General features: G+C 40.6%; 1 protein-coding gene and 1 non-coding gene across 2 annotated transcripts; one reads left to right on the top strand and one right to left on the bottom strand.

Annotated features, from left to right (window-relative positions):
• Positions 1-3573: 3573 nt before the first annotated feature.
• Positions 3574-3645, bottom strand: TRNAW-CCA (transfer RNA tryptophan (anticodon CCA)). The gene has a single exon. It is a non-coding gene; the product is annotated as a tRNA-Trp (tRNA).
• Positions 3646-19924: 16279 nt separating this feature from the next.
• FSHB (follicle stimulating hormone subunit beta) lies at positions 19925-21891 on the top strand. Its single transcript, XM_052652915.1, has 2 exons — positions 19925-20083; positions 21661-21891. Exons 1-2 carry the CDS (start codon positions 19925-19927, stop codon positions 21889-21891), a joined length of 390 nt encoding a protein of 129 aa, XP_052508875.1.
• Positions 21892-22119: the final 228 nt, after the last annotated feature.

Raw genomic sequence — 22119 nt, forward strand, 5'->3', positions numbered from 1 at the left:
AAAGGCTCCTCCACCTCTGACAAAATTCCTTCTTCAGCAGTTTCTTTTAGACCCCAAAAATGCCAGGAGACCCTGGCCCCAGGTCTCTGCTGCTCCCTAACACAGTACTATATAAACCATGCTCTTTTAAGGGAGGGAAATCTGCCAACTATCCAGAAGCTCCAGATTCCCAGAACCATAGAGCACTAGTGGCCACCCTTAGCTCAGGCTCTGTGTTTCCTTCTCAGAACCTCTCCCAAGGCCAAGAGTTTCTCAAATGCATTCAGACTAGGTCTGAAAGAATGACAGTCTGACTTAGAGCACCACTAATTATTTACATCCCAATCTTATTCCAAAATGGATTTACAGAGTCTTCAAAAACAATATCAATAGACTATTTCTTCTAATCAAGGCTTTATCTAAATTAATCATGCACTTGTAAGGGAAACAGAACATAGATAGAGTATAACTGTAGGGAAAGTTTCTGGAAAAGGGGGGCTCTGGATGAAAGTAAAATGCTATCAGTGAAGAAAATCAGAGTTATCAGCTCAAACAGGTAATGGATCTTTTAGCACTTAAATATTTTTTCGTTGTTTTTCAATTGTGCTTTCAGTAGGGGGGAATCTATGATTTAGTAATAGGGCTCATTTTTGCTGTCCATCGTATTTCACTTATGGTTAAGCACAGTGAGGATCCGGGTGTGTGTTCAGCTGCACCTGGCAGAGAGCAAGAAAGCTGAACAGCTGATGACAACAGCCAGTTCCATCTCTCACCTGGTGGCAGCCACCTGCAGGGAGGTAAATCTCCTAGGAAGAAACTAAAAATCTCAGTTGCAACTTTAAAATCTTAAACTTCAGAACTCTAAGTGCACAAAAAAACTGAAACAACCTCTGATGTTGATACCTGAATTTTGGATTTAAAACATTTTCAAATTTTTAAAAATATTTCTTCATGAAGCATAGTTGGTGGTCATGAACAGAATGCAGAAAATAAGGCAAAGCTGTCTTCCATCCTGGAAGTTCATGAAGCAGATTTATCAAGTTTAAGACCTACAGTGCTCACACACTGTATGTTGGTCTTAATGTCCTCTCTGTGATTCCAAATCATGGAATCATCACTCTTTTCCTACTTTACCACCACTTCCATCTCCCTTAACATCATCAGCTTCTCTAACACCAGCCCTAGATCCTTGCTTACAGAAGTTCAACAGAGACACTCACCAGGGCCTCTAGTTGGAGCTTCATCTTTCACCTCACCTTCGAATTTAGATTGCAACTCATTCTGAAAGTCAAGAATGTAAGTGATCTAGAGGTGAACCTTGGGGCCATTCCAACTGGATTGGGAATTCGATTCCTCCAAAATGCCACAGCCATGGCCAGAGACACCTTTCTCATTTCCAGGCAACAAAGTCCCAGGGAATACTGCATGACTCATCCTCAACAGCTGTTTCAAGGGCACTGAGTTCTGCAGGCTGAAGAGGTGGGGGTCTCTCTTCTCTCATTTATTTGACAGAATTTTTCATAGTCAAATGCCAGGAGAAAAGGAAATCACAGTCATAGCTCTTAAGAACCCCCTAAAGAAACATAGGGTTGGCCTTTGGCAAATTTTGATATCAGAAAATTAGCTTTAAGGCTCTCCAGTTTCATTTTTTAACAATCCTCTTGCTCTGTGATGCTGCTGATTATCATATTGCAGCTTTCCCCTAATTTATATAACCGTGTATGTGTGTGGGGGGGGGGGGGGGGGGCTGTGGGTGTGGGTGTGTGGGTGTGTGGGTGTGGGTGTGGGTGTGGGTGGGTGGGTGGGTGGGTGTGGGTGTGGGTGTGTGGGTGTGTGCACGTCTGACTCTTTGTGACCCCATAGACTGTAGCCCACCAGGCTTCTTTGTCCATGGGATTATCCTGGCGAGAATACTGGAGTGAGCTGCCATTTCCTCCTCCAGGGGAATCTTCACAACACAGGAACCGAGCCTGTGTCTCCTGCTTGGCAGGCAGACTCTTTACCGGGAGCCACCTGGGAAGCCCATATAACCATGTACCTATTAGGAAATCTCTGTGAGCATCTGAGAAGGGTTCTATGACTCTAGCTGGGACTAGTTGCTCCCTTTTCTGCGATCTTATTGCAACATACTGTAGTACAAATCATATTGCAGTATTGCCTATGATCCATGTATTTATTTATCTTGATAGACTGTAAGATCCCTAAAGGTAGGCACCAAGGATTACTCACCTTTATCTAGCACATGGGAAGCTAGTTGAATATTAAAAATCTAAAGATTTCTTCATTAAAACAGATATCATTTTATGCACATTTTAAAATAAGGAAATCAGATGAGCCAAAGAAATGCAAATAAAAACGGTTCAACCTTACTAGTAGTTAAGAAAATACAAACAAATTACACTTTTCTGAGTTGTAAGCTGTCAAATATATCCCCTCCCCACACACACACACAAATATTCTTTCAGGATTTTCAATATAAACTGCCAGAAGTGTAAGGTTCGTATTACTATAACCTCCTCAACTTTGTGCGTGTGTGTATGTATGTGTGTGTGTGTGTATATATATATTTATATATACACATGTGTGTGTGTATGTGTATCTCATGTTTGGGAACATTTGCCCTTTAATTTGCAATTAAAATCAGTTTCTTTAAGTATGTTAGTTACAAGCTCTCAATAGTGAAGCCAGGCCTTGCTTCTGTGCTCAAGACACAGATGAGTACTCTGTCCTAAACAGCAACCTCAGGGTCAAGTGTCAGTAGTCTCAGGCCTAGAAGCAGTTGGATATTCCAATGATTGTGCCCAGACCTAATTTTCAGTACCTGAGAAGTGATATCAGCCATTTGCCCAATGTGTACTAACAAGGTGGGGCTGGTTTCTGCCATAGGCCATTCCTCCCCAAACCTATGTTCTAAGGAAGAACTAAGGCCCTGCTCCCTAAGGGTCATAATGCAGGAAGGAACAGAAATGCCTCTTTAGGCTACTTTAGTGCTTATACCAGTGAAATTGAAGTTCAGGTCAATCTGAACTAGTCCATAGACCTCCCTCACCCCCCTCACTATAGAGTCAGGCCCTCCACGATGGTTATTGTCTTGCTCTCTGTACATCCGCTACTTGACCAGGCCCGGCTTCACTCACATGACTATCCAACCCTCTTAATTATAGGGCTTCATTAGTGCCTGATAACTGATTAGCCCACCTGATGTCAATTCCCCCCTATAAATGGTAGCCTTCCTCTTCCCCAGAATAGTGAAGGCTACTGTCATGTCTGGCTCACTCTCTGCTGCACACAGTGAGGGTGTTGCTCCAGGACCTTGCTTCACACTGATAAGATTCCCTATCCACTAAACCACTGATGTCTCCGTCACTGTCTCTAGGTTCTTTCCTTGGTCTCCAGGCTGGGCAACTATAAGGCATGCAGGCCCGTGGGGTGTCATGCAACAATATATATATACACATATAGTTAAAGTGAAGTCGCTCAGTCGTGTCCGACTCTTTGCGACCCCATGGACTGTAGCCTACCAGGCTTCTCCGTCCATGGGATTTTCCAGGCAAGAATACTGGAGTGGGTTACCATTTCCCTCTCCAGGGGATCTTCCCAACCCAGGGATTGAACCTGGATCTCCCGCATTGGAGGCAGGTGCTTTAACCTCTGAGCCACCAGGGAAGCCCCATATACACATATATATGTCCCCTATTCTCCTAATCCTACCTCTAGAAAGCTGACCTTAGAAAAAAAATCAGATACAGATGAATAATACTATGATATACTGGAAGTATTGCTTGTAACAGTGGGGAAAAAAATGGAAGTGGCTTATCCAAATTTCTTTAGGAAAGTGGTTTGTTGGATCAACCAAGTTCATCCAACAATTGAAAACAAATTTCATAAGGATTTCTAATGACATGAATGAAAGCGAATGATAAAGTATTGAGGGGAAACTACAGGGGAAAAAAACAATTATTGTAAATAGAGGAGAGCAGCCAACAGGAAAAATGATATACAAATGTCATTGAAAATAAAGTGAATATTAATAGCATATTGCTTTGGCAACTTAAGTCAAATTTATTCTCAGCAAATGTATTTCTTTGTCTATATCTTTAAAAACAGCCAGTTGCTTCTCTGAGTGTTTAATTTAACCAGCTCTTGGGCTCTCTGAGAGCTAGCGGCAGAAGAAAATGCACAATGATGGAGTCAGATATGGGTTTAAGGTTTCAATTTCACCACACATTACATATGAGACCCTGAAGTCATTACTTAAGCTTCGATCCTCAGTTTTCTTATTTTTAAAATGAGCATAATAGTTATAGTCTACCCAGCAGAGTAACTAGCAAACCAGAAAATACTGATAATCTTTTCATTTCCATTTCTTACATATTAAATATATTTATAGTTACCTGTCCCATTCAGTTTCTGCTAACTAGCTATCAACCAGATGAAACTAATCCTTGACCATAGTTGACAGGCTAACTGATCCTAGAGGAGATTCATTTATAAACAAATATGATTCAATCAAAATTTCTCATCTGAAAATCCAAATAATATGGGAAAGTTTCAGTAATTGGAAGAGGAGCTATAATTGGAAAGAAGCAGAGCTAAAACATCAGAATATAGACTTGAGGCTGATAGCTGTTGAAAGCCCATTAAGAGAGAAGAGGAGTGGCACACACGAAAAGAAAGGAGAAGAGTGACTATAGTTTATTGTAACAACTTATCACAGAAAGGCTTCTCAGGCATGCCAGCCCACGGTCAGGTGGGGGCATGAATGGGAGCTTCTGCAGAGCTGTTCTCCGCTATTGGCCTCAGTTCAGTTCAGTTGTTCAGTCGTGTCCGACTCTTTGCGACCCCATGAATTGCAGCACGCCAGGCCTCCCTGTCCATTACCAACTCCTGGAGTTCACTCAGACTCACGTCCATCGAGTCCGTGATGCCAGCCAGCCATCTCATCCTCTGTCGTCCCCTTCTCCTCCTGCCCCCAGTCCCTCCCAGCATCAGAGTTTTTTCCAATGAGTCAACTCTTCGCATGAGGTGAGCAAAGTACTGGAGTTTCAGCTTTAGCATCATTTCCTCCAAAGAACACCCAGGATCGATCTCCTTTAAAACGGACTGGTTGGATCTCCTTGTGGTCCAAGGGACTCTCAAGAGTCTTCTCCAACACCACAGTTCAAAAGCATCAATTCTTCAGCGCTCGGCTTTCTTCACAGTCCAACTCTCACATCCATACATGACCACTGGAAAAACCATAGCCTTGATAGGCCCGCTGCTGCTGCTGCTAAGTCGCTTCAGTCATGTCCGACTCTGTGCGACCCCACAGACGGCAGCCCACCAGGCTCCGCCATCTCTGGGATTCTCCAGGCAAGAACACTGGAGTGGGTTGCCATTTCCTTCTCCAATGCATGAAAGTGAAAAGTGAAAGTGAAGCTGCTCAGTCGTGTCTGACACTTAGCGACCCCATGGACTGCAGCCTACCAAGCTCCTCCCATGGAATTGTCCAGCCTAGTGATCCCTTAAACTCGTGGAACTTCACTTGTGGTCTGCCATATCAGAACACAGAGAGAAGATGGCTGTCTATAAACCAGAAAGCAGGTTCTTACCAACACCAAATCTTCTGATTCCTTAGTCTTGCGTTTCTAGTCGCCTCCCAAACTGAGAAATCTGTTTATAAGCTACACAATCTGTCATATTTTGTTATAGCAGTCCAAATGGACTGATATCCACAAAACCTAAAATACTGACTACCTGGCCCTTTTACTGAAAAGACTACTGACCTCTAATACAGACCACAGTGAAACTGTTTTCCTGATATTAATATTATCCTACAACTACAGAATACTGATTTACTTGAGTATATTCATTTATCATTCTCTACTTTATTTAACTTACATGCAAAGTACATCATGAGAAACACTGGGCTGGAAGAAGCACAAGCTGGAATCAAGACTGCTGGGAGAAATATCAATAACCTCAGATATACAGATGACACCACCCTTATGGCAGAAAGTGAAGAGGAACTAAAAAGTTTCCTGATGAAAGTGAAAGAGGAGAGTGAAAAAGTTGGCTTAAAGCTCAACATTCAGAAAACGAAGATCATGGCATCTGGTCCCATCACTTCACGGGAAATAGACGGGGAAACAGTGGAAACAGTGTCAGACTTTATTTTTTGGGGCTCCAAAATCACTGCAGATGGTGACTGCAGCCATGAAATTAAAAGATGCTTACTCCTTGGAAGGAAAGTTATGACCAACCTAGATAGCATATTAAAAAGCAGATATATTACTTTGCCGACTAAGGTCCGTCTAGTCAAGGCTATGGTTTTTCCAGTGGTCATGTATGGATGTGAGAGTTGGACTGTGAAGAAAGTTGAGTGCCGAAGAATTGATGCTTAGAGCTGTGGTGTTGGAGAAGACTCTTGAGAGTGCCTTGGACTGCAAGGAGATCTAACCAGTCCATTCTAAAGGAGATCAGTCCTGGGTGTTCATTGGAAGGACTAATGCTAAAGCTGAAACTCCAATACTTTGGCCACCTCATGCAAAGAGCTGACTCATTGGAAAAGACTCTGATGCTGGGAGGGATTGGGGGCAGGAGGAGAAGGGGATGACAGAGGATGAGATGGCTGATGGCATCACGGACTCGATGGACGTGAGCTTGAGTAAACTCCAGGAGTTGGTGACAGACAGGGAGGCCTGGTGTGCCACGATTCATGGGGTAACAAAGAGTCGGACACGACTGAGCAACTGAACTGAAATTCTACTATGCCATTTTCCACTTTGACAACAACCAAAAAAATTCTTTGAGAATTGGTATTTGCTATTGTTATTAGTTCCCAAATAAGACTGTTTTGGGGGCTTCCCAGGTGGCACAATGGTAAAGAATCTGTCTGCCAAATGCAAGAGATGTAAGAGATGGGGGTTCAATCCCTGAATCAGGAAGATCCCCTGGAGGAGGAGAGGGCAACCCATTCCAGTATTCTTGCCTGGAAAATTCCATGGACAGAAGAGCCTGGTGGGCTACAATCCATGGGGTCGCAAAGATTCTGATAAACTGGGAAACTGAGCACACATAAGACCGTTTGTTATCAAGTCTCTTCAATATGGAACCAAAAGATTCTGGGGAAGCAATAGGATTTTCAAAGAGGTTCTTGTGTGAAAGCTGGGAAAGTCAGGGTTGTTTTTAGTATACCTAAATGCTGAGGTGGAAGGAGTGTTGCACAAATGAAAACCAGGCTTTTTCCAATGCTATGAACACTCTCATGGTTACCTCTTGATTACCTATATGCCTGAGTTATGAATAAAAACAGGCCTCTATGTTTTAGAGGCCTCATCATTCTAGGGTCAACTTAGTTTATTAAACTGCCTGTCGTCTTCCAGAATGGTACATAAGCCTATAATACATGCTCTTTCCACCCACTTCAAAAGCCCTATGACCCATTAAAAAAAAGCAAACCCTTAAATGTGCCAACCCACACACACAAAGGTACTTTAAAAAAAAAAAAACTATTCTTTCAGGCTTGTGCCTTTTAAAATAGTAGTGTCTGCAGAAATGTCACATCAAAAGAAACTGCCAGAGGTAGAAGTACTTAACGGAAACTGCTTTTATTAGTATATTGCAAGAAATCTGCTGGCCTAAGAATGGAAAAAGGACTAATACTGAATAAAAATATCATGGTGCCAAAGGGAGATTTTTTATATTAAAAAAATCCCACCTCATCTTTTAAACTCTAAATGAGAAGATTCTCTGACTATAACCAGTTTCTTTTTGTTTTTAAAAATAGTAGCCATTTCTGACAGAGAAGGCAATGGCACCCCACTCCAGTACTCTTGCCTGGAAAATCCCATGGATGGAGGAGCCTGGTAGGCTGCAGTCCATGGGGTCGCTAAGAGTCGGACACGACTGAGCGACTTCACTTTCACTTTTCACTTTCATACATTGGAGAAGGAAATGGCAACCCACTCCAGTGTTCTTGCCTGGAGAATCCCAGGGACGGGGGAGCCTGGTGGGCTGCCATCTATGGGGTCGCACAGAGTCGGACACGACCGAAGTGATTTAGCAGCAGCAGTAGCAGCAGCAGCCGTTTCTGAATCTGCCCCAGAATTCTGATCCCTAAATGAAGTTTAGAGCTAACCCATTAAGTTAGTTAGCTGGCACATATACTAGTCTCTAAAGCCAGTCTCTACTACACAGCTGTCAACCATGTCAACTTCCCTCATACCCCTTTCAGAGCTGCTCACAACAGAGCTCTTAGTAGGCACTGTACCCTCACCTGTCTCTGGGCTATACACAGATTCTTCCCTTTATTTGCAAAGCCTTAAATCCAGTGTTTTGATTAATCCTCATTTTACCACCTTATGACTCACCATGTGCCAGGATTTTAATGACCCATATCCTCCTCCCTTACCCACCACCTCAGGAAGACTCCTAACCCTCACCTCCTCCAAAGCACCAACTTTTTAGGAAGTCCACAAAGGGTGCCTCACATGCACATAGAATGGGCATCTAGTTTCATCCTTTACCTAGTGTCTGCCATGTTTTCTCAGGCTCTGGCTCCCTGTGTCTAGGGCTTGAGAGCAGTCCCCACTGCAGGTGATGCCAACTGTATGAATGCCAAAGTTCTAGCCAAGGATACTGTTGCTGAACCTGCTAAAATGGGAAAGACAGGGATGCTGGCTTCCCTTAAATGCTCCTCTTCCTCTAACTCTACACCACTTGGTCATGTGGCACCAAAGAAAACATCTGTCATCTTCCTGGCATACTATGTGCACACTCAGTCACTTGATTGTGTCCGGCTCTTTGCGAGCCCTTACTGTAGCCCATCAGGCTCCTGTGTCCATGGGATTTCCCAGGCAAGAATACTGGAGTGGGTTGCAATGTCCTCCTCCAGAGGATCTTCCCAACCCAGGAAGATTGAATTCCCATGTCCTGTGTCTCCTGCATTGCAGGCATATTCTTTACCACTGAGCCATCAGGTAAGCATCCATCTTCCTGGAGCAAGTCCCCAAACAAGAATTCACACATCTTTCTCCAATAATATGTAACAGTTCTGCCTCCTCAGGACAGTCTAAAATCTAGTCATTTAAAAACATATATCCTCAAGTTCTCATTTTACTGATTTCCCCACTCTCTCCCAAATCAAGGCCAAACATATCTTTTTTCATGGCTCTTCCATACTTATATTTTGGAGTTTTCAAATTCAAAATTTTACAGATTTTCAAATTGTAAGCCCAACATTCCTTTCTTGTCTCTGACAGCCTCACATTGATATATTACGCCAAAAGACCCTTTTCCTACCAGCACCAAGAAGGAAAATGAAGGAAATGGAAACAGGAAATCCCTCACATCACGTGTATGTTTGTCAAACTAAAAGGTTCTGCACCAAAAATGAATTAAAATCTCCATCTTTCTAGAAGACAATAACCTGTAGTTTTACAATGGCAACTTCCCCAGTTTTGAGGTTTCTAAGATCTTAGAGCCAAGACTCAATCTCAGGTTCATATCCAGGTACCAGAGGCATCCCCCACCCTCTACATTCTGTATGAAAGATGGTTTCCTCAGCATTTGGCCTAAGAATGGGAGCTCTGCCCAGAGATAATGACTCTAACCACATGTATTAGTGAGATGCATTCAGCTTCAGGTAACGGAGACCCAAAATAACAGTGGCCTAAACAAGATAGAGATTGTATTCCCTTCTTCATAAAATTCTGAAGTTTGGTAGTCTAGGGCTGGAACTGTTCTGGAAGTCCTCAGCAAATCATGTTTCTGGGTCACTGTACCACCAACTCTAAAGTATAGCCTTTGCCCTCTTACTCCAAAATGACCCAAATTATAAGGAACAGGATGGAGGAAGGATGAAAAAACGGCAAAAGCTACTTGCTACCTGTCACCTGAAGTTACCAAAGACTGCCATACAACATTCTACTTGTGTATCTTTCTGTTCAGAACATGGCCATTCCTGGCTGCAACAGGCAGGCACTCTATTCTTTGTTCTAGGCAGACACATACCCAGCTACCAAGTCTATTCATGTGGGAAAGAAAGAGGATGGATATCAGGGGACAAATAGAAGTCCTTGTCATAGTGTGCTCCCGAAATCACTCTTTCTCTGTGCTAAAAATAAACCCGGAGTCACTTAAAATAGAATGCTTTGTATTCCCTGTTTTTATAAAAAGTTGACCTACGAGTCCAAATTCTGCCACTCAGTGTAACCGTAGGCAAGTCACTCGGCAGTTTCTTTCCCTTTCACCTTAAAAGATTGTTACTCTGAGGACTGATTGGGAATAAACTAAGAAAATAAAGGTGAAAGTAATTTTTTGAAATGTGATATAAATAACTCAAGGCAAAGTAGGATTCAAGCATAAATTATCTTTTGTATTCTTTAAACATATGTATCTCATTCAAATTATCTCCATTCTTTGTTTAGGTTTCTTAATGAAATGTACCAGATAGATGTCAAGAGAGCAAAGGATCAGAAACAAAGGCTTTGATACCAAGTGATTCAGTTAAGGTTATTTGTATACTGAGAAAGAAAAGGAAATTCTCTAGAAATTGCCAATATTTATGAAAACTCACACCATTAACCTGGTCTCTCAACATTCTGCATGCGTGCATGCTTAGTGGCTGAGTCGTGTCTGACTCTTTGCAACCCCATGGACTGTAGACCCCACCAGGCTCCTCTGTCCATGGGGATTTTCTAGGCAAGAACACTGGAGTGGGTTGCTATGCCCTCCTCCAGGGGATCTTCCTAACCCAGTGATTGAACCCAGGTCTCCCACATTGCAGGCAGATTCTTTACTGTCTGAGCCACCAGGGAAGCCTAAGAATACTGGAGTGGGTAGCCTATCCCTTCTCTAGGGGATCTTCCCAACCCAGGAATCAAACTGGGGTCTCCTGTACTGCCGGCAGATTCTTTACCAGCTGAGCTACCCGGAAAGCCCCTCTCAACGTTCTACCCATATTTACTTGTTATTATTAGATATGGTATTAGATCTTCATAACAGAAGTTATTATTCCTCAGACAAATACTAGGTTCTAGCAATCTGTCTTGCCAAGGAAGCTACCCTAGACATTTAGAACAAATAGAGGAGCTATAAAATCAGCTGGTGTTTTTCAAATAATTTTCTAAAGGCTTTACTTTTGCTGATATTGTTGTTATTTCTGCTGTTGTTTGTTGAAAAGTGATGGAGAGATGGACTGTCTGAAAAGCACCTAGGAATTCTCAGCTACTTCAAAGAAGGAAACAAATGAAGGCAAGGGAGTCTTGTTAGTGGTAACTTATACAGATGCTATGGTTTTGCCCCACTCTGGTGGAAAAACAGAACATGGGGGATGCAGGGATGTTGTTGAAAGTTTTGGGAAAGCAAGGACAATTCTGAAAATCATGTTAGAACAGATTCCAGCCTCCAGCTGTATGTTTTTATCCTCTTCCTTCAGTTTGGCATCATACAAAGTCAAGCTGACTGTAATACCCTCTAGGTAACCTGATAAAAGACTTGTCAGAATAGGCTGGGTCGTGTGTATGTTTCTTCAGTCATGTCCGACTCTGCGACTCCATGGAGCATAGCCTGCCAGGTTCCTCTGTCCATAGAATTTTCCAGGCAGGAATACTGGAGTGGGTTGTGTTTCCTCTTCCCGACCCTGGGATCAAGCCTGTATCTCTTGGGCATCCTGTATTGGCAGGTAGATTCTTTACCACTGTGCCACCTGGGAAGACCCAGGCTGAGTTATGGTGCACCAACAAAAGAACCTCAAATTCTCAATGACATAACACATTATTGTTAATGTGTTAATTTCTTTCCCATGTTACATATCTAGCATGAGCTAGAGGAGACTGCTGCTCTATATATCTGTCCAAGGACACAGGCTGTCAGAGTCTCTAGTAACTTCTGGGTACATTAACAGGAAGAGAAAGCCTCTGTTGTACCCATAGAAAGGAGAGAGAGCACTGGAGAGTCATCTAAGAGATTTTTACCACCTTAGCCCACAAATAATGCAATTCACTTCTGCTCATAGCCCACTGAACAGAATAGGTCATGTGGCCCCAAACTAAGTGCAAAGAAGCCAGATAATGTGAGCAAGTACTTGGAATATTTGGCAATTTTTCTGCACCATGGTAATGGTTGAAATGCTTCCTGCCTCATTTATTCTTCATGCTTTCTATAAATGACAGGTTTTATTTTGAAGAACTTTCTTCTTTTGTAGAAGGTAAGACAATATCTTGGCCTTCCAGTATGATTCCCTCTATGCACACACAGTGAAGGAATAAAAATTTATTCTAAAGGTCATGAAGGTACACATATATTTAAGTCTGAAGTGTGTTCCAATGAGAGTGGCTGATAGAACAGTATAACAGGCAAAAGCACAGGCCCTAGACAACTTGGGTTTGAATTTCATTTCCCCCATTTACCAGCCACATGAAACTCCAATACTTTGGCTACCTGATGCGAAGAACTGACTCATTTGAAAAGACCCTGACGCTGAGAAAGATTGAAGGTGGGAGAAGTGGACGACAGAGGATGAGATGGTTGGATGGCATCACCGACTCAATGGACATGAGTTTGAGTAAACCCTGGGAGTTGGTGATGGACAGGGAGGCCTGGCATGCTGCAGTCCATGGGGTCGCAGAGTCGGACACGACTGAGCAACTGAACTGAACTTGGTAAAGATATTTGAACTTCTATGTCAAATAGAAAGTTTTCTCATCTCTAAAATAAAGATGATTATAGCACTTATTTTGCAGTTCCTGTAAAGATTAAATTAATTAAACTGGTATATATAAAATATTTACCACCAAGGTTAGTACTTACATGCTCAGTGAAAGTTAACTCATTGTTTAGTGTCCTGGCTTTTTATTTCATCGATTCAGTTTCAGGCTCTAGTCTCCTAACATGTCTCCTTGGATTAATGATTCATTGTATAGTTTCCACATCTTTCTCCTCTCTCTTCTTTCAAAGTCTCTGCTTTTTCTAATCTCCTCAGTTGCTGGTTCTCTTTTCTCCCGTATCAAATGGCACCTCTCCAAAATTCACATACACACACAATGTTAACGCAGAGCAGTGACAATGCCTTTTAGTTCCTGGGTGCTTCTCCTCCACTGGTCCAATCTGTCTAGCAAATAGTTATGTGACCGAAGGAAGAACACCAGGAACCCTGGAGTCTCCTTGCCCGGTCTGGACTTAAAGCTCTGTTGCTTATTTACTGTGACATTGGATATCTTAATACACTGCTCTGACCTTCATTTCTTTATTTATAAATGTATGGATAATAGTAATATGTAATTCATTAGGCTGCTGATATATGCATTTAGTACAGCGATTGGTATAGAATAAGCGCTCAATAAATTACTCTGTAAAAGAGGACAACAATACTTGAAGGACATGCATGAGCTTAAGGAAGCTGTAAAAACATAAACTGTTATGTCAGTGTTTTCTATGCATGTATATATCTATATGTGTGTTTGTACGCATACATATATGTGTGTATACAAAGGTGCTCTTTACCAAAACAAAAAGATGCAAAAACAACTAGAATCAGCATTTTGTGCTAGGGATAACTGCTGGCCCATCACTAGATTACTATCCTTTCAGCACAGATCTCATCAAGCATCAATATATTGTTACTTACTTAGATGTACATCCCATTCTTAGTGCATTATGCTTTAGTGTCTAGAAAGCTGCCAACTAGCATCAATACAAAAATAAAATGTATAAGTATTTACTGAATGCTTACTCTAAGCAAGATACAACTGCTGTGAAACCAATGAAATATTTTTAGCTTCATGCATTATCAGTTGACTGATACCAAAGATACTTCTTACTGGAACATTATCATGGAATATTGAGTGTCATTTCTGTTTTTAAAGAGTTCCTATCAGAAGAGCTCTATACTATTTTGTTCTATTTCGCTCTGAGAAAAAGAAAATGCAACAGAGATGAACATCAGATTTTGTTTTGTTGTTCACAGTATGGTACTATCTTGTCTGATGAAATGAATTAGATTTCCATCTGACTGCTCCTGTGGATGAGAAGAAGTTTACCTGGTAATATGAAGACTGACCCTACTAACCCCTTCTCTGAAAAATATAAAGTACATTGTTGTGTTTTTATATTAATAAACATTGGCAACCAGTGGATTTCAGTTTATTATTTTTTCAGAGTTTTTCCAATTGACCTAGCCTGGCAATATTTAATGTACAAGGGCCAGGCATGAGACCAACAAGCAAGCCTTGTGACCTCTGAAAATTTACTCATTAGCCAGTAAGTTCTGTACTAGTGCTATGCAGTAGAAATATGTGATCCAGTCACATTATTTAGAATTTTCTAGTAACCACATCTTAAAACAAAGTACTTTTAAAGTAAAAGAAATAGGTGAGATTGACTTAATGAGGTGTTTTAGTTAAAATAATGTCATTTCGATGTAATCAATACAAAAATCATTGAGATAGCTTGCATGCACTCTTATTTTGTCTCTGAAATCCAGTGGGCATTTTCCACTTACAGCATATCTTAATTTGGACTACCTGCATTTCAGCTGCTTAACGGCCACATGTGGCTGGTGGCTGCTATACTTAGACAGTGCAGTTCAACTCAGACACTCAGTTGTGTCCGACTCTTCATGACCCCATGGACTGCAGCATGCCAGACTTCTCTGTCCATCACCAATTTCTGAAGCTTACTCAAACTCATGTCCATCAAGTCAGTGATGCCATCCAACCATCTCATCCTCCGTCATCCCCTTCTCCTCCTGCCTTCTATCTTTCCCAGAATCAGGCTCTTTTCCAATGAGTCAGTTCTTCATATCAGGAGGCCAAAGTATTGGACCTTCAGCATCAGTGCTTCCAATGAACATTCAGGACTGATTTATCTTGCAGTCCAAGGGATTCTCAAGAGTCTTCTCCAACACCACAGTTCAAAAGCATCAATTCTGGACAGTTCAGTGCTATACTATTGTTGAGTAATCTACTAGGATGAAAACAATAAAAATTTAGCACTATATATGGAATTATTACATCATATATTATATATTACTTTGTAATTTAAATAAAGGAAACAAATTCAAATGGCTAAAACAAATTCAGATTTAAAATTTTTAATATAAATTTATTTAATTGGAGGCTAATTACTTTACAATATTGTATTGGTTTTGCCATACATCAACATATATATTAAACATTTTTTTAAATTTTACATTATAAATCATTTCTCATGTGGCCAGAAGAAAAGGAGGAAAAGAATGCTAGACCATAGAAGGACCAAGTCGAGATATGAGCACAAAGGTACTTCCCTGGTGGTCTAGTAGTTATGAATCTGCCTTGAAATACAGGGGACATGGGTTCAATTCCTGGTCCGGGAACTAAGATCCCACATGCCACAGGGCAACTAACCCTGTGCACCACAACTACAGAGTCTGCATGCCACAACGAAGACCCAAAATAAATAAACCATTTTTTAAAAAAGGATATGAGGAAGGTACTTAATTTCCTATTTTTAAACACAACCATAAAGGAATGGTTGGGAAAAAAAAAAAAAAAACACCTGTATAAGGGAAAAAAGGATATAGTCATTGAGTATATACAGAGGTAGAAATTCTAAGGATGCTCACACAGTTGTGGACACTGGTTCACCAGAATTCATGAGAGAAGTCTGCTGTTCATTTAAAATACAATGTGATGAGTGTTAACATTGAGATATGTACTGGGAACTAAGGAAACAAAACAAAGCACTGGGAGGAGGATCGAATATTGAATAGCTTAGATGAAAAGAAGAGAAATGTATCTCAGGCTCTTATTTTTCTTTCAAGTAAGAGAGAAAAAAATACACATGATTTTGGAAAATGGGGAGGTGTCTCAAGTAAAGAAAGTAAGAATCTGACATAAAGTCTCCTCAGTCAACATTTTGTTAAATATTGAGTCAATATTAGGATACTAAAATCCAGTAATAATAGGGCTAGAAATAAAGATGGGTGCTAATCACTCAGTTTCCAACCAGGAAAACTGAAACCACTCCTGATATGTAAAACAGAGGGAATTTATCCAGGGAATGCATTGTCCAAGTGTTAAAATTACAGAGAAACCAGAGAGGAGAAAGGACAGGACTCAAAGGTCAGCAATCACCAGAAGTCCCACTCATCTTCAGGATTAGAAGAACACAGGTGTGTTTCCAGAGCCAAAACATGAGACCACTTAGCAGAAGCTCAAACCACAGAGAGTTTTCCACATGAAAGCTGGGAAAACTAAGAGAAAAGCTTCCTGTGTGACCTGGACTCGGAGAAAATGCAGCTACTAACCAGAAAAGAAAAATGTAAAGGGCCCAGGTTTGATCCCTCATCAGGGAACTAAGATCCCACAAGCCATGCAGAGTGGCCAAAGAAAGAAAAGGGAGACAGATGCTCTTTCTTCCTTCTCCTTCTATGCTCCGGTCTCCCTCCCCAGAGGCTTCCGAGAGCAGAACAGGGCAAGAACAAGAAATGCATCAGCTAGCAAACAGGTTATGGACCAGCAGAGCGTTAAGGGAAACTATGAGAGATTTGTGTTTCAATTTGTTCAACAAAAGTGAATCTGTGCCTACTGTGGATTAGAAACTCTTCCTATTGGGAATACAAAGGTGAATAAGAAAGACCTCTAAATTTTCATCAATAAAATATTTCCAACAACCTTTGTGAAAACAATAACACCTAATTAGGAAATACACTAGTCAGATAAACCAGGCTCTAAGAGGCTTGACGTTAGGAGAGAGGTCTGGAAGACCTCTTTTCATCCCTTGATCCTCAGCAAATTCATCCACCATCCTTATTCTCAAATGCTAACCTTACTTCCTACTTTATTGAGAAGATGAAATTCATCACAGGAGAGCTTGTACAAAGACTGTCACCACATCTCCCTATCACCGTCATCTGTCTGCACCACACCTCCCCACCCAGCAGCATCTACACTCACAACTCTGCCTGATACAGGATATGAGCTCTTCATCCTCCTGCCTAAAGCCAGTCCCTCCAGCTGTGTCTGAAATCCATCTCTTCCTCCAACACCATTATTTTTCACTCTCTTCTCTGTCATTTGCACCACCATACAAACAAGCAGTTATTTCTCCCATCTTAAAACATAAAAATGAAAAGAAAATTATCTTTACCCCACTTCCAATGTATCACCTGCTTTTCTCCTCATCTTTGAATCAAAATTCCTGGAAAAAAGCTTTCTGTATTTATCTTTCTTTGGGCTTCCCAGTGGCACTAATGGTAAAGAACCTGCCTGTCAATACAGGAGATGTAAAGAGATGTGGGTTCAGTCCCTGGGTTGAGAAGATCCGCTGGAGGAGGGCATGGAAACCCACTCCAGTATTCTTGCCTAGAGAATCCCATGGACAGAAGAGCCTGGCGGGCTACAGTCCATGGAGTCACAAAGAGTTGGACACGGACTGAAGCAACAGCACACGTGACATTCATCTCATTTTTATTCATCTCTTGCCAATCACTAAAACACACACCAGTCAGGATTTTGTTCCCCTAACTCCAAAGGAACTTCTCAAGCCAAGGGTATTAGTGATCTTTACAACTGCCACGGTATTGTGCAGTTTCCCCTAACTTAACCTGTGAGCACTGTTGGGTACAGTTGTCACTCACTCCTCCTGATACACACACTTTACTTGACTTCTGGGAAACCACGCTCTCTTCATTCCTGCCTTTCCTCAACAACCCTTCTGTTTCCTTTGGATAAAAGAAGAAAAAAAGCTTCATCTTATCCTCGACCTCTTAGTGCTGGAATACACCAAGCTCTACCCATGGTCCTTTTATCTTCTCTATTTACATACACCCAATGCCTTGGTAATCTTTTCAAGGCTTATGTCAATGACTCCCAAATTTTTGCCTCAGCCAATGTATTTCTCCCCAAATCCAGATTCAGCATTCTACATGGATGTCTTAAAGATACCTCAAGTTCACCATGTCCATACTAAATTCCTTATCTTTTCAAAAAACTTACTGTATCTCGAGCCATCCCATTTCAGCTGATGGCATATTTATCTTTCAAGTTTCTCAGGCCATAATCCTTAAAGTTATCCTTGACTCTTCCTCTCACGCTCAACATTCATCCATCAAAAAATTCTGTTTGCTCTACTTTCACAATACATCCAGAGTCAAGTTATGTCTTATTAATTGCTACCACACTAGTCTGAATAAATATCGTTTCTCACCCAGGTTGATGCAATAGCATCTAATGGGACTTCCTGTTTCTACCTTTTTACCCCTACATTAGCAACACGGCAGTCAAAGGGACCCCTTCAGACCTAAATCAGACGATGTCACTCCTCTACTCAAAACCCTGCGATTGGTCCCTAATCAACAGTAAAAATCAAAGTCTTTATATCGACCTAAACCGTCCTACATGACTCGGCTTCTGTTACATCTCTGACATCATATCCTAATATTTTCACCATTGTTCCTTTGCTAGAGCCACACTGCTTAATTAGTAAATATTTGTTAAACAACTCAATCCCAGTCTCCATGGAGCTCTTAGTCTACTGGGAGAAACAAAGATAAAGGATTAAAAAGAAGTTGATAATTAAAGCTCTCCTCTTCTTCCCAGTCTAAATGCTGTCAGATGAATGTTGAAGGCTGAGGATTTGCCTGGGGTGGCAGTGCTGTAGGAGACATAGGGGGGAAGCAAGGACATTTCAGGCAAGATGAACACTGCATATGCAAAGAGCTAGAGAAATGAATCAGCAGAGCATTTAAAGAATTACCAGTAAAGCATCAAAGAATAACATTTGAAATTAGAGGATCTGGATGTAAAGAGGAATACAGTCTATATTTTAGACAGGAGTCAGATCATGAAAGACTTTCTATTTGTTTTTTCTCTGCTAGTTTTCAATCTACCTTCAGAGTAATTATTAACCATATATTTTTGATACACCTCAACAGAGCCAAAGCAATACTTGAAAAGAAATCTGAATTCCCCAAGTTAAAGGTACAAAAGAAAAACCCAAAGTCAAATTTAATTTGACAAGGTAAAGGAGTGGGTGTTCTACTATATCAAATTTAATCTGTACAAAATCATCTCTGGTAACATTATTTGTCCTGATCTACTGCGTTTAGACTACTTTAGTAAGGCTTGATATCCCTGTCTATCCAAACACTGATTCACTTACAGCAAGCTTCAGGCTAACACCGCTCTTACTAATACCCAACAAATCCACAAGGTTTAGTTTAGTTTCACACAATTTTGTATAAAAGGTGAACTGAGACTAGACTCAGCTACAGCTTTCCCCAGACAAGGCAGCTGTCTACGGAAAAGTCTCAGCATCCACAGTTACCAAGTGGTGAGTCACTTCTGCAATTCGCAGATTTTTAAGGACCTAGAGAACAAATGTGGAGCTTTTTAACTTCTATCGTATAGGGAATCTGTGCTTGTCAACCTGGCTTCTTAAATACACTGTAATCAATGTTAGCAAGCAATTGACTTTATATAGATCAATTCATCTGGCCTCTGAAATAGTCTTATTTTAAACAAAGGGGGGCAAAAGCAAATGATAACATTTATGAGATGCTAAGAATGATGAACTAATTTTGTAATACAGACGTTTCTTTTTAGTCTTTTAAATGGTAATAAAGGGACAAATACAATGATCATGATTGCTTGCTTCAGAGTAATCACTCTAAAATAGACAGCAGTAATGTTCTAAACCAAACACTGCTCTGCTTAAATCATTATATTGGAGTTTTGATCTGTAATATGTTTCTACTTTAACAACAACAACAAAAAATTGAGGAGCATAATTAGAAATGCTTGTTCAAGAAACAAAGAAGTAAAGCAAAGAAAAAGAAAGGAAAAAACATTGCTGGAGCAAAATATGATGGGAGACGATGGATAGAAAAATTATTTTTGGTTTGGTCAGCATATATAAACGATCATAATTCTTTGGTTTTTCAGTTTCTCACAGTCCTTAATTGTTTGTTTCCCAGCCCAGGATGAAGTCCGTCCAGTTCTGCTTCCTTTTCTGTTGCTGGAGAGCAATCTGCTGCAGAAGCTGCGAGCTGACCAACATCACCATCACAGTGGAGAAAGAGGAATGTAGCTTCTGCATAAGCATCAACACCACGTGGTGTGCAGGCTACTGCTACACCCGGGTAGGCACTTTGCTTTGCTGAAAGTGAGGGTGCTGAGGGTCTGGACAAGGCAGGCTTCATTGATTCCCACTTGTCAATATTTTAAGTTTCCCAAGGAATAGCCATGAGTCCTTTAGCCAATACTGTTTTATGACTGGCTTTTTTACCATGATATAAACTAAATGTTTGGGCTTAGATTTGATTACAGTAAATGTAAAGAAGAGTCAGGTTTGATCTGATCAATTTAGTAATATGCTACTCTATTTTTAAAATTTTTTAAATTTTTAATTATTTCAAAAAATAGTTCTATGATAGATTTTACATATGGAGAGATTAAAAACATAAACATACATACATTTAATAATAGGACAGCTACAATAGTCCCCAAAAGCTAATTTCTGTAATTGAGGCCACATCTTTACAACAGAGATAGTAACAAAATATGTTTGCAAGCCACATAAAAGCACAGCCACATTATAAAAATTGTCTTATTGGCCTGCTGAATACAAATGCCAACAAGCAGCCTGAGAACACAATCAATCCTTGTAGACTGTTATAACCAAAATGAATTAGTAAACCCACTCAGTTCTTTATACTGTTGAGAAAATCAAGTCACAGAGGCAAAAATCAGTTTGTATTCACACAGCTTCTTTGAATTAATCCAATGGGCAGTTTCTACTGTCTCTTTTTTCCCCTAAAACACCTGGCTATCTATGCAGAATTTCATTCTATAAGCTGAAATTGAAAATATCAACTTTTTAATGAAATATACTTTATGGGGTGGTAAATGAGTTTGAACAAAATCCACTTATCACATCTTCTTGGGATATAGACTTAGTGGCATGATATTGAAATAACTTAAACAGAAGTAACAACTTTTTCCCTCAGTGCAAATATATATACATATATATATACATATATATTTTTTTACTAGAAAGTGCTACAAAAAAACCTATTCTGCCAGGATTAAAGTTCTTATGTACAAGCCATGTAGCCTTAGAAACTGTGACTTGTGCAAAATATATAACGTTCAAGGTGGAGAGATGTCTACAATACAGCGAAATATTTAAAATCTTACATAAGCTTTCATAGTCAGGCTAATCTAAGCATTATCATTCCACATTATATACTTTTTGACTTTTTATAAATACTCAGGGACAACGCATTTGGAAAAAATTTCTGAGGAATTAAACTCCACTGATTCGTGGTTCAAGTTGTCATTAATACAGCTTTCAACTAAGTAAAAAAGTCAAATTAAAATTTGTCAATTTCTCTTTTAATCATTTTCCTCTATTGAAATTCAAATTGCTTGATAGTTGAAAAAATAATTAACATTTTGACAAAGACACAAGAAGTAACAAAAGAAATAACTTATATTTTCTGAAATATCTGTATAATAATCAGGAAACATGATATAGCATATAGGTCATTTATGAGATATGTTTCCTTGATTAGCAATTTCATAAAATAATTTTAAAGTGTAAATATTAGAGTAAGCAGTATTCAATCCCTGTCTCATTTTGATTAAGCTAAATAGAAACTTCCAGACTACTGTAACTCATCTCTCTCTCTCTCTCTCTCTCTCCTAAACCACTCAGGACTTGGTGTACAAGGACCCAGCGAGGCCCAACATCCAGAAAGCATGTACCTTCAAGGAGCTGGTGTACGAGACGGTGAAAGTGCCTGGCTGTGCCCACCATGCAGACTCCCTGTACACGTACCCAGTAGCCACTGAATGTCACTGCGGCAAGTGTGACCGCGACAGCACTGACTGCACTGTGCGAGGCCTGGGGCCCAGCTACTGCTCCTTCAGTGAAATCAGAGAATAAAGAGCAGCAGATGCTTTGAGCTGCCTACCCTTAAAGGACCAAAATATCCAAGATGTCTGTGTGTACATGCGCCTAAGCTGCAGACCACCACAGAAGACCCTACTGATCTCTGCTCTCCTGAGAAGGGGAGCTCCAGGAATGGAGAGGGCTGGGGCCTGGCACCACTCAGACCTGTATTCTACATCTGGTTCCATGAGTCTTACTCACTCTCACTTAACTTACAGACAC

The sequence above is a fragment of the Budorcas taxicolor genome, chromosome 15 (assembly GCF_023091745.1).
Source record: "Budorcas taxicolor isolate Tak-1 chromosome 15, Takin1.1, whole genome shotgun sequence".
Lineage (NCBI taxonomy): Eukaryota > Metazoa > Chordata > Mammalia > Artiodactyla > Bovidae > Budorcas > Budorcas taxicolor.

Coding starts and splice junctions, on each gene's coding strand:
- FSHB (XM_052652915.1), top strand. CDS start 19,925: ATGAAGTCCGTCCAGTTCTGCTTCCTTTTCTGTTGCTGGAGAGCAATC. Junction 20,084..21,660: donor CAGGCTACTGCTACACCCGG/GTAGGCACTTTG, acceptor TAAACCACTCAG/GACTTGGTGTACAAGGACCC.